Source organism: Stylophora pistillata, chromosome 12 (assembly GCF_964205215.1).
Source record: "Stylophora pistillata chromosome 12, jaStyPist1.2, whole genome shotgun sequence".
In the NCBI taxonomy this organism is placed as follows: domain Eukaryota; kingdom Metazoa; phylum Cnidaria; class Anthozoa; order Scleractinia; family Pocilloporidae; genus Stylophora; species Stylophora pistillata.
The window spans coordinates 8,472,995-8,486,547 of NC_142530.1; the positions used below are offsets into that span (position 1 = coordinate 8,472,995).

General features: G+C 37.9%; 2 protein-coding genes across 2 annotated transcripts; both read right to left on the reverse strand.

Annotated features, from left to right (window-relative positions):
* Positions 1 to 729: 729 nt before the first annotated feature.
* Positions 730 to 6,914, reverse strand: LOC111334478 (potassium channel subfamily K member 15). The gene is made up of 3 exons (XM_022940233.2): positions 6,711 to 6,914; positions 4,420 to 4,741; positions 730 to 1,982 (listed from the first exon to the last, which is right to left on the reverse strand). The coding sequence occupies exons 1-3, from the start codon at positions 6,810 to 6,812 to the stop codon at positions 1,336 to 1,338; spliced, it is 1,071 nt and encodes a 356-aa protein (XP_022795968.1). The 5' UTR covers positions 6,813 to 6,914; the 3' UTR covers positions 730 to 1,335.
* A 100-nt stretch (positions 6,915 to 7,014) lies between these two features.
* On the reverse strand, positions 7,015 to 12,972 carry LOC111334465 (potassium channel subfamily K member 3-like). Its single transcript, XM_022940215.2, has 3 exons — positions 12,787 to 12,972; positions 10,390 to 10,710; positions 7,015 to 7,877 (listed from the first exon to the last, which is right to left on the reverse strand). The coding sequence occupies exons 2-3, from the start codon at positions 10,685 to 10,687 to the stop codon at positions 7,222 to 7,224; spliced, it is 954 nt and encodes a 317-aa protein (XP_022795950.1). The 5' UTR covers positions 10,688 to 10,710; positions 12,787 to 12,972; the 3' UTR covers positions 7,015 to 7,221.
* Between the last annotated feature and the right edge of the window lie 581 nt (positions 12,973 to 13,553).

Here is a 13,553-nt window from a genome sequence, read left to right on the forward strand (position 1 = left end):
TCTTTAACATAAAATCGTTACAAGGGAATTTGAAGCTTTCAGAACCCGAAACATCACGGCTGTCAAATTAAACTAATAATATACAGCAACCTCGTTCTACCTTGGCGATCTGATATTTGTGTTAAAAAAAGAAAGATTAACGTCGGTATATCAGAAGAAAAAAACAAAAGTTGAATGCATATGATCATGAAGGTTTTGATTGTACCAGTCAGAGACTCGTATGTTTTACTGATTGACAACACATATTTCACCTCCTTCCACGGCTGAGGCCATTAAAAATGTTAAATCGACAAACACTCATCTCACCCATAGTTGAGATTAGTAAATAATTGAATTACGGCAAGATACATTCCGTGATTACTATGAGCTCTAAAGTGTCAACTGATGACAGTCACTTGATCAATATAAGTGTCGAACAATTTTTTTGGAAACTTTTCTAAATTGTTCCTGACCAATCTCTGTCGAACTACAATAATACTCTGTAAGATAGGTCGGCTGCATCAACTGGTTTGTGCTTTATTTTTTTCATTTATATATTTTCAATTCCAATCTTTAGATAATCGAGAACTTGCTTTTGCACCCATCATGTATTAATCTATGATTTTTTTACTTCTGCCTACACCTCACTACATGTACCACATGTTTCGAGTACACAGGTCCAACTTCGGTCTCCAGTAATCAAAGTACTTGCTATGGTATATTCAAACGGTAGAAAAAACACCACACTCCTACAAACCCAGACATTTTATTAAACAAAGATTAACCATTGATTAACCATTTTAACCATTGATTAACCATTTTATTAAACAAAGATTAACCATTGATTATCCATTGTAACCTAAACGTCCTAGGTTAATATTCCTACGAAACTACCCCTAACAATGATACAGCTCTAAAATCTTACTCAAGCCTACTACAGACCATAAGGTATTTTACCAGCGACACAAACTCGCATGTTGCCTTGAAATTTCCTTGAAATGAACAATCTTTGAATTATGTCAAAGTAATTCCCTCTTTCGGTCCTTTCCAGGCAGTCGTTCTTTGCTGACACCAGCATCTATTACCGCTAGATGACTGAGTTTTTATTTGAATTTAAAATGAATTGAAGAACGTCCCAGAAGCCTACAACAAAGCTATCCGGCGGAATTAATCATAATTATAAATGGTTCAGAAAATTCCATTGTATGATATCAAGTGTCCACGTCAACGTGACTAGGTATTCTAGAAAATCTAGGGAAATTACCTTTCTTCCTCACACATTTCCCTTAACATAATCATTTCCCTTAACATAATCTTAATCATACTTATACCTTCAGTTTAACGAATTAAAGAAGCTTAAACAGAAGCAGATCGTGCTCTTTTATTGCCCTCCTTTGACCATGCTTCCCTGTAGGTCCTCATAAGGACTTGTCCAGGGATCATTGCTTCTTTATCTCCGCAGCCTTTACAGGTCTTCTTTTTGTACTTAAATTTTTTGTAGCAAACTTTATACTGAATTCGGAATTCTTCGAGGGCTTCAACAAGCGAATTTAGTAGACCAGAAACTACAGAGAGTGCCGCCAGACTAGGCAAAGTCAGCGAGTATAGAAGGAGCCAGAGGCCATTCAAAGAGTCTTCCTTTCCCTTAATCAGATTCCACATGGGAACGTAATCACCATACCCGATGGTAGAAAGTGTGGCGAACCATGCATAAAGGCCTTCTATAAATGTCCAGTCCTCCACATACTTTTGTGTGAGTCCACCAGCACATAATGTCAAAAACATAAGAACTGATGTCACTATAAAACTTTTTAATTTGATTCTTTTGGGTCTCTCTCTGGACAGCACTTTTTTCTCTACCACGAGAACGATCCTGTAAACGATCCTTGAGACTAGCTCCCCTAGCGTTTTCAGGGCGAGCAATGATATGGGAAGCCCAACAAGACAGTAAATTATTGTGAGAAATTGGCCGAGTGAAGTTTCTGGAGTGATATGGCCATAACCTGAAATCAAAGACAACAAGAGTTCAATACCCAGAACAGTGGGAAAATTTGAGGAACTAAGTACGTTTCTGCTCTTGCGTCTTGACATCATCTTACTATCAAGAGAAAATTTTTCTCTTTGGGTCGGCCAGCAGAACCAAATGATGTTATGATATACAGGACTTCAAGACTGCAGCTCGAAAAGAATGCAATATACTACGTTGCTTAAGGAGGCTGGATATAGTTTCTTCGGCGCGCGCAGACTGGGTTCTAATTTACCCAGGACTTTTAAAAGTTGCAAAAAAAAAAAAACACAAACAAACAAACATGGCCGCCGCGCTTAGGCCAGAATCATTATTTCATCTGCCTAGTAGACTATGTTTTACGCCTCTACGTAGGCTGCCTACACTTTCTTCTAACTTTATTAGTAAAGTGTTTCAAAAACGGAAAGCTGCAACACTCTCAAGTGACCAAAATACGCGTGAATTCGGCCGCAAACACGATCGCGATCGTCGGAGCTATTTTCCCGTATCGTGGCTGGTTTCCGGAACACTAAATAGGCGCTACCTACATGCAATATCAACAGCTACGCTTCTCGTGTAAACAAGTCACTGTCAAAACTGTGAATGGTGAGAGAACTTTGCTCAAAGAGAATGTTCCAGTACGCTCCTGAGCGAATGTCTTCAATCTTTTAACACTTTCCTTTCCAGCAGTACGCATTGTCACACCGTTTAAATTGGCCATAATTCTTCTGTGTTCGACACTCCTACACTCCTACGATGTGCTGGAAATTCAAATAAAGAAACATTATCGTCGAAGAAAGTGTTTTTCGCCGATAGTCTTACACTCATCAGAACACCCGCTAAAGGCGGTAACGCTCTTCTCAATCCTGACGGAAAACCATTTAAAAGCAATCTCTTTTCTGCGTATCAAGCTGTTTTTTATGAAGATTTTAACGCACACGATGCTTTGGAAGATGTACGTGCCCTCCACTGTGTCCTCTTTCAATCCCCGTTGCATCTAACAAGCGCTGACATTGTAAAAGAACAGCATGTGAAATCCGCTTCCTTCGCTTTCGTAGACTTGGACTTTCTTGACAGACGCCACGAACGCATGTAAACTTTCAAATACAAGCTCTATTCACAGGGCGATAACGGGCTCCTCGTCAAAGAAAATATCATTCAGAAAATTGCAGAAAGCGGTCTGTGTTACGATGACTTAAAAGATCTTTACAACAACGGTGGGAAGGAAGCACTGGTCTCCACTCTTAGCAAATCGCCAACCACATCGCGTTGATCAGCTCCGAGAGGAACAAAAGATCCCGACACTTTGCACAAAATAATCCAGCACTTTGAAGGCAAATAGAGCAGCAGCCATTTCCAGGCGCAATCCACCCAGAAGGTGAACCTCTCTTAGCAAAATAAAGCTCTTTAGAAGAGCGCGAAGGACGTTCGGCGAAGAGGACGTCCAAAACCTTGTGGCGTCCGGGGCAAGTGTCGTGGCGTGACACAAATATTGCGCATGCGCAATTGCCCATCTTGTCGAGTCGAAATTTTCGGAAATTCGAAACTTTAGACTGACGTATTTCTGTTTCCGCTCGGCGAATTTTTTTTATTTTTTGCACGTTAACTTTGAACGGCTCTGTGCGTGTTTTACAAAAATTCGAAAAAATTCTGTCCGAGGGAAAATAAGTTAACGATGAATTCTAAAAAAGGCCTCTTTTCCTTAAACTTTCTGACAGAATTTTTTTAAACTTGACGGTCAAGCAGACCAAGAGAGTCAAAGGACGCATGCAAAATCTAAAATAAATTCACCGTCCACTTTTTAAGAAAATTCAAGTCAAGTCTAATTTTGGACCCAGCATTGCAAGCCAGTAACGTTGCCATGGCAACGAATTTTTCAATATATTTACAACAAACTCACTCTTCAATAATATCTTTATTTCAGGGGAAAATGTGATCGCGATTCGTTAAAGCTAAGCTTCGTGATTTTAGTTTAAATATCTTGCATCAGAAAAGTGAAAAACTATATCCAGCCGCCTTAAGTGTAGCAAATAAGGAAAGTTTTTAAGATATGTTAAGCTCTGGGTAACACATGAGCTAAAACAAATTATTAGTCAAATTTAAAAATAAGCTGTGGGATTATCCAATAGTTAACGGTGTACACTTTTGATCTTTTGAACAGATAGAAAAATTTACCTCCTTCCCCATCCCCACCTCCACTTGAAGTACAAGGGTGATAGGGTCTGGAAGGGTTCGTTTGAAAAAACTCGAAGGTACAAAGCCATCATGAAGTTGATTTGAATAATTTATTTATTCTCTGGTAAATAAGTCCACCAGTGCACCGAGATAAAGACCAGATGGGGAAAATATGTTGAAGATGGTGGAGCCATGCAAAGAAATGGAAATTTAAGTATGCGAAGAAAAAAGTTCAAGTTAGCATATAGCCAGTCACCTACCGATTGTCGTCAACGTTGTTATCGTGAAAGTCATTCCAGTGAAAATGCCCCAATCTGGTCTAGTTCCCACGTGAACAGCATCAAAAGCTTTCTGCACGAAGCGTTGGAAATCACTTTCGTTTATTGAGATGTTATATTTATTGGCGAATCCACGATGAAGTTCTTTCCATAGCCTTGAAGACAGATCTAGGTTTTTTTCAGGCTTTCCTTCAATGTAGTAAAATAAACAGCCCCCAAGGAAAGCGTAGACATAAAGAAGAGTTACTCTCCAGAGGCTTTTCTTGACAAGTTCCCTCATGTGTTTTGCTACTTGTAATGCTACCTGTTCGTAAAACGGTCTAGAATCACATTAAATGTATTTTGTTGCCAAGTTAATCCCACAATATTCGAACAACTTAGAAGACAAATATCAGAATGTAACCTTGTTTGAAACGTAAATAGAATGCGCACAAAAATGGACCCACTCAAAATAAAGAAGGTTCAGATACCAACTAATATAACATAGCGCGCGTGCTTGCTCTATCTAAGTCCTGTCGAGCCGCTAGGAAAAAAAACTTTATTTACGCACGCCCGTGCGTAAAATAAGATGACGTGAGCTTTTTTTTTACCTGGCTGCAGAGTTGCCGTCCAGTTAAGCTGCAGTGCAATTTTGATTCTCTTTAAAATATGGAAGAAACTAGCGAAGAAGTGCATAATTTTTCTATCGACATTGACCTTTTAAGTCCTGATCCAACAAGCAGCAAAAACAAAGCCGAAAAAAACTCGCAAGTTGTGCATTTTGCAAACTTGTCGGATCGTTGAGTTTTAAAATATTTTATTAATAGTGACACTTGATTTCATTGAGCTTTGATTTTCTTCATTTTTTCCGTTAATTTTGAGCTTTTCATTCACAGTTATCGATTAACTGGGTCAAATGCGCTAGCCCAAACCAAAATATATAAAATGTGGCGTGTTTTTGGCCAGCCAATAGGGAAGTTTGTTTACTTTTTTTTTGCGTTATGAGAGTTTTGCACTCTATCACAATAAAAAAGCTTCTTCGCACAGATTCTTGTTGTCGCTCTATTATAAAGAGTTTGTTCACGCTTTTAACTGTGCGTATATCGAGTTATGAATGCACGCGGGAAGTTTGGAGAGCCCACAAAAAGCTAGAGTAGCTCTCGACTGCGCCTCGAGCTACTCTTGCGCATTTTTCGTCCTCTCCAAACTTACCGCGTGCATCCATAACTCGATATACGCACGCTAAGCATGAGCAAAATTATAAAATGTCAAGTCAACATATACCGTAATACTACTCGGACGCTCAAGACCTCCAAACTTTGCAACCGAAGGGTACTTTACCCATTAAAACCGACCTACTAAAAGCTAATATGCCCACCTGATATCTGCCACATTTGTATATATCAGTACCTTTTGCCAAGGACGTTTATCAGGAACAGATCATTTATTTCAACTTTATTTATCTGTGTTTTGAAATTCAATAGTGCTCACCGCAGTGCGTGAAAAGGACGAAGTTTAAGTGTAACTTAAGCTGCTCTAATTATTCAATAAATGGAATAGTCATAAACTTCACACCAACAACCAGAGGAAATATTATGACATTGGTCGTCTCATTATAATTAATGAGACGACCAATGCCCTAAAGGCCAACTGCGTTAATCGAGACTTGACTATGGTCGTGTAGTGTGGGAAAAATAAAACTCACAACTGTAGCTTATACATTTTCGTGATTTACACTCACGCTACTAATTGTAATCAGTAATGAAGGGCTCTAATAAACAGAAAAACAAAACAAAGAAAATCTGGGCAAAATTTTAACAGTTATGTAAAGTGATTGCAAAATAATTGTTTTTCTTTGGTTAACCGACCACTATAGTACATGAAAGAAAAGATTACGAACTTTGTCCATTTTCGTGAAGTTGTGTTTGCACATTGCTACGGCAGCTGTGTTTATGCGCCACAGAGTGCCGCTAGAATAGATAAGCTGTCGATCGTGTTACGACTTCCCAAAGAAAAGTGTTTATCACAATATGCTTGAAAAAGTGTTTTCAAACTAAAATTTTCGTATACAAATTTTTCTAAGCTTTTAGTGGAACTATCAATCTTTAATTTAGTTTCCATAACAGAAACAAAATAAGTCGCTGGAAGGGATTTTCGCGATATAACAAGAAACCAATTTATTATTTCTAAACTGGCTTTAGCTAAAAAAAAAAACTCAGAAATTTTTGGAATAAGCCCATTTGATACATTTTGTTTGCCACGCGGTTAATCGGGGAAAAACTCACTTGGCTCACCTTATTATTCAACAGCCTGCTTAGATTCTGTTGCTGCATTGGATGGACAAACAGCGTCTGAGGACACGCTTTCAGCACATTAATGATGTCGGTATTATTCATGATAAGCCCAAATGTTTGTCTGTGTCTCAGTCACCGAAATTTATAAATTATTCATTATCACCAGCAGGTCAATCATTTGCATTGTGACAGGTTTGAGTTTGCCGCTTGATCACAGTTTGATGGCGAAGCTAGGAAAAGAATCTGGAGGTTGTAACGACGGATAACTCAAAGCCTTACGGATTACTTTGAAGAATAAAAAAGATCAATTTAATTCATACTTTATTATTTTTATCATTATTCCTGTTACTTTGGATATTTTTGTCTTTCAATTACCGAGAAATGTGGTAATTGCATCAGCAACAAAAACATTATCATGGTAAGGTCGGTGAAAAAAGATAAAATACTGATCCGGAAAACATCCTTTTTAAAGAAAGTGTATCCAAACTTGTCTTAAGACAGGGTTGGTCTATTAAACAGAAGCCGATCTTTCTCTTTCGCCACAAGCGTTCAAGGACTCAATTTTTCTATGATTTTCCTGTGTTACACCACCAGCATACTTTTTCGTCCTGCGTTTTCCTTTAGCTTTTTCATACTTTCTCCTTTTGCAAGTAGGACACCGAGAACAAACGTCACATTGGATTTTAAATTCATCATAAGCTTCAACAAGTGAATTAATCACGCCCGAGACTACACAGAGTGTCGCCATGCCGGGAAGAGATAGTGCAGTTATCAATATCCAAATGTCTGCTGCGGAGTCTTCAGCATTTTTCACAAATTTCCAACCAGGAACGTAATCGCCGTATCCAATAGTAGAGAGTGAAGCGAACCATGCATAGAAACCTTCTATGAAAGTCCAACCTTCCAGGTACTTCTGTGTTAAAGCACCGATACATAAGGTCAAAATCATCAGTGTGAAAGTTATGAAAAAAGTTTTTATCTTAACCTTTCGAGGTCTCATTCTACAAAGTATTTTTGTCTCCACCCGATAAACGATCTCATATACGATCTTGGCGATTAGTTCTCCCATTGACTTTAAGGCCAAAGTTGATAATGGCAGTCCCACGATGCAATAAAAGACAGTGAGAAGTTGACCAAGTTGTGTTTCAGGGGTTATGTGTCCATAACCTGGATGTAAAGAAAATGAAAAAGTAGATTTGATTGGAAGAAGTTGACGTCCACTTCGACTTTCTAGAACTGGTGGTTTCCAATCTTTACAGTTTCCTATTAAACTTTTGTCTGGATTAGGGGGCTCTAAGATTGTTTTTAAGAATATCTTATTATTATCATTATTATTATTATCCGACAGTTGTAAAACTTATGTTTGCCATAAGATCATACACAGACTGGGGACTGGGGCGATAAACGTGGCCCAGGCTGCGCGTAGGAATAGAATCTTACTAAACTTTGAAAACGTAAATAAATAAATAAAAATTAAATGATAAAATACACATATATATATATTAAAAACTTGATCATTGGATAATGCGATTCAAGACTTTTTATTAGCTTAGCCATTATGGTATATGAGCCAATATACCATAATCTACAAATATGGCAAGCGTACGCGTCAGCTTAAAATCAAAAGGGAGCTAAAAATCCGGTTTTTTCTTACAAAATAATAATTTCTTGGGAGAGTTTTAATAAAACCATTATTCCACTCGCGCTTGTTGGATATGAGATGATTATAGCCAACTCGGCGCTACGCGCCTCGTTGGCTATCTAACATCTCATATCCAGCGCGCGCTCGTGGAATAATTGTTAAATATCTAATAATCTGATAAATACAAGAAACTTAGGTACGAAAAATCTCTAAAAGTTTTATAAGTGAGCTCCTTAGCTATCTAGTGATAACTTTAAAAGTTCTTGAAATGTTCAAGGTGTTCGAAAGGACAGCTTTCTGCATTTTTCTTAGGATCCCCTCTCCCCAGGCCTCCGAATAGCTCTATCATAGACACGTCCACATCTCTCGACCATCCGCCCAGGACATCAATGATGATATTATGTTGTTTGATGGTGTATCCTGGATACTGCTGAGCCATCTCCCACCTCAAAGGACCATACTTTGCAGTCTTCTCCTCGATCTTCGTCAGCCGGTTGTCCATCCACGGGCACGACATCTCCACAGCTATCACCTCTTTCTTCTTGACGTCAATGAAGCGCGCAGTACTTGTTTTGCGCGAGAGCCGGGCAGCCGGCCAGCACCTGGGGAAGACTCTCGGGTGCTTTGTTACACATCCTTATTATTATTATTATTATTGTTACTATTATTATTATTATTATTATTATTATTATTATTATAGCCATTACATCTGACACTGACATTATATCGGAAAGTGCGCAAGCCAGAATTTAAGTAGTCAATTTTTTATTATGTAGCTTAGTTTACTGAATTTTCTCCTTTTTTTTTTTAGAGAACTGCTTTTTGTGAAATATTTTTAAAGAAAAATTTATTATTATTATCAAGGACGTCGATCGTGTATCGTCAATTTATTTGCTGTTCTGCTGAATGAAGCTGAGGAAAAATAATGCAGACATAAGATGAATTCTGCTACTCTGTAGAACATTTGTTAATACCGAAGAGATTCAAGACTTTTCTCTCAGCTAGAGACTTTTTAAACTTGTTTTAATATTTATATCTTAATTTGTCTTAATTTTGTTTGTAATCCTGTATTTTTACTGATTTTGTGAAAATTATTATTATTATTATCGTTATTATTATTATTATAACTATTATTATTATTATTATATCCTTAAAGAAATAAAAAATATTTATCTAACATCTTGGTTGATGCGCTCGCCTCCGGGTCGAGTGGTCCGGGTTCGAGCCCTGGCTAGGGACATTGTGTTGTGTTTTTAGGCAAGACACTTTACTCTCACTATGCCTCTCTTCACCCACGCAAATAAATGGATAACTGCGAATTTAATGCTGGATGTAACCCTGCGATGGACTGGCATTCCATTCAGGAGGGAATAGAAATACTCCTAATCGCTTCATGCTACGGAAACCGGAGTTTAGCGCCGGCCCGATGGGCCATTTGGCTAGTAAACAGGCTTTGCCATATCTAACATGTAGAGTCTTTGCTTGTCTATCTTTGCGGAGGCTTTGTTTATTACATTTTGAAAATTAAATATATCAGGTACACGTGACTACTTAAGTTTGGAGCGACAAATGTAAAAATCACTTGTTATTACCCAAGCCGTTAAAGCCAGTAAATTAAAGGGTATCTTATAACAAAACATAAGTTTGTCTCATATTCTTATTTTGCGCCTAATTTTTTTATAATCTGACAGCAATCCTATTCACAAACAAATAGACCTCACATAGGAGAAACTTTTCGCCTTATCTACTTTTGGCTTGCAGAATTAATACCTTCATGTGACACATGCGTCATTCCTTGTACTAGTGGTTGCCATGGCTACTGCTTCGCACAATTTACATAGCTGCAGACGGTCTTGTTCTTATTACTAACAGAGCCCGCTGCTTGCGAGACAATCTCGTTGCTTTTTATCGCATCTCAGCTGCTAACCTTGGCTAACCTTTGCTAACCTTGGCTAACCTTGGCTATTTTTAATTTTGACCGCAGCATCTTCTACAGCCGCTATGACTACTAATTGATATCTTCATTACGTCACTTACCAATTGTGGTTAATGAAGTCATCGCAAATGAAGCACCGGTTAAAATTCCCCAGTCTGCTTTGTTGCCGTTTCTTACAATCTCGAAAGCTGTCTGCATAAAGCGTTCTAAATCACTCTCGTTCACCGATATATTAAATCTATTCGTGAAGTTACGTTGGAGCTCGTGGGCGAGTCTCGAGTAAGCTATCCTGTTTTTTTCAGGCTTGTATTCAATGACATAGAATATACATCCTCCAATGAAAGCGTAGACGTATAGAAAAGTAGTTCTACGAAGACTCGTCTTAACAAGCTCTTCCATCAGACTGTTTTAAACGTTTTTCGCTGAGGTAGAACAAAAGAAAAACAATACCAATGACTAGGTTCAACTCATTAATTATTTTGTAGTTGTTGATGAGCGCTATGGCATGTTTAAGAATAGTGCAATTTCGGTTACTCGATCACGGGTAAAGTATTCATGTAGGCAAACTGAAGGATAAGAAAAGGAAACTGAAATCAAAACCTAATGCTTTTTACTATGTCCCTCCAACTTTTCCCATTTGTCTTCCACCAATTTTAGCCTTTTAATAACGGGAACAACCCAGAAATACATTAGACAGAAGATTTTTTTTTTCGATTGGGCCCACCTGAGGCACACGAAGAGTATAACCTGCTTTGGAGAAGAAACTGAAGGAATGGATGAATTGAAGTCAATCCCTTATAACGTATTCCATAATCGTAGCAAAATGCATTAACGAATAACCTTTATCGTTCTTCTCCTAAAAGATATCCCTTCCTGTCATACAAAGAAGACTCTTCAAACTTCTCTTTATCATAGTTTTTTTCCCTTTCCAAAAAAGAGACCAAAACTAGAAAATAGACACCAATATTAACTTTCACGATCGATATTGAATTTAGTGAGATTTACCTTTTGCTGTGAAACTGTCTGAGCAACTTCACTGTTACTCCGTTGTCTACATCAGTCAGACGTAGTTTTGGACTATATCTTGCTATCAAACACAATACATACACATGGCGAACAGACGACCAGTTGAGCAAGAATTAGGACTTCCTTTGAATGTGGCAAATATTAAATCGGTGATCCCGGACCACCACGAAAAACGAAACACAGAATTCCGCAAATACGGTCGTCAGGAAAAGTTACCTGTATCTGTGTCGAGAAGAACGATCCAGGTGACTTGTGGTTTGCTTGTGTTGGGGTTTGTTTTAAGTCAATGCCTCCATGCCAATCAGATAATCGAAGTGGACCTTGAGTCTTCGTTTCTATGTTTTGATTGTCTCGATTGACTGTAAGTAAACCATTCGAGGCCTATCAAATGCTGCTTATGATCGAGCTACCCCGGTTATTTTGGCAATTTTTTTCCTGTTTTCTAAATGGGAAATATCCATCTTATATGCAGACCAAGCCGACCAATTATTAAGTTCATTTTTCAGCTTGGATGACGTTGATATAGAGACGGGAGTAAGACGGTGCCGAAAATTTTTCCCCGCAGGGATCGCGATCATATAAACCCATTTCATTATATTTCATATTTTAATTGTGGGAAATTGTAGCAAATGCTGTTAGAAAGTGCTCAATACACATGAGTGTAGAGCGAAATACAGTTCAAAATGAACTGTATTTTCTATTTCATATTCTTTAAAAAGGAATTATTTTAGCAGTTAGTTGCGTACATCGTGCTATTCCGAACTGACCCACATGCAAGGGTCCTGAGTCACTCGAGCGCCCTTTTGATTCCAAAAGCACTGATATGTCTTCTCCAGTCTCTCACTGACTGACTCTCACAAACAGAAAACAAGCTGTTATTACAGAGGTAGGAAGATAAGATCCCAGTAAAAGTACGTTTCCGTTTGTTCTACGATTAATGAAAAGCTTGTTAACAGCTGTGATAGAGCCGGGATACCGCCATCATCATTTGATTAACAGTGCCTCTGTTTTTGCCTCTGTTTTTGCCTCTGTTTTTCCACCTGCCGTGGAAAACCTCAAACATTTCCTTCGACGAATATTATTACGAAAAACATTGGCCTTTAGCTATCATGCTAATGCGTAACTCCGTTTATGTCCAATTAACAGTAGCCTGATCTTAAACCAAATCAATTATTCCTTGGGTTATAGTCACTAATGAGCGAAGAAAACGATTTTCGCGTAACTTTAACCTTATATCTGTACCATGGTTACAGCTTTCGTTTGAAATTTGAAATGAATATTTGGCAGTGTAACTACTGCTAAATACGAATTAGAGACTGTTAAGAAAAAAACGGAAAGTCTCAACAACACTTGCTCAATCAAAAATCGCCGGTCCTTTCAGTTGCTTCATGCGCAATAGAAAGACCCATCACCTGAAAGGCAATAAATGAAGAACATTTTCTATAATGAGTCACTTATCGACGAATACATACCAGAATTTTAAATCGGCATTAATCCAGAAACCACTTGCTTAGTCCTGAAGCGAATTTTGGAAGTTACACCAATGTACTTCTTCTCGAATATGTGCAACGACCTGTCGCCCAAATTACTTCGTGTCACGCTATCAAAGATTATATTCGCGAAGAGCTGATAATATTCACGAATCGCTCAAACATTATTTCAATTTGATGCAGCAGTTAAATTATTCATCGGAGCCACTAATTTTATTTTCATTGTCAATGCTTTTTGTTTATCTATCATTTTTTCACGTATTTGTATACGTGATGATAGAATTCCGAACCAAACTTACAAACTGCGAGCCTATTTTACTTGGCTACTTGTCTTAGGTTATTCTCATTTTGTTTTTCGCCTTAATTTATTTTTCTTTCCTAAGGTTATTACCCTTTCAAAATTCCTTGTCAAAGTTTTGTCAAATAGCTCATACGACACTTTGAAACCGCCACTTTTATTCTCATTTGCATTTTCACTGGTTTGTGATATCTATATCCGTAGATCTTTGTGTTTTCTACAATGGGGAAGCTTTATTTATCATCTTTAGAAATTCACTCAGGTAAATGACATTCCTACACTGACATATAAAAGATTTGGGTTTTGTCATTTGCAAATGGCTCATTAATATTTTCATTTCCTAAATCTCCTTCAGGATAGGTGCAAATCGTAGATTAATCTCCTATTCACCGCGCACGCAAGTTGTTGGTCGCATCTAGGACTCTTCCCAGTGAGGTGGCACTCAAATTTG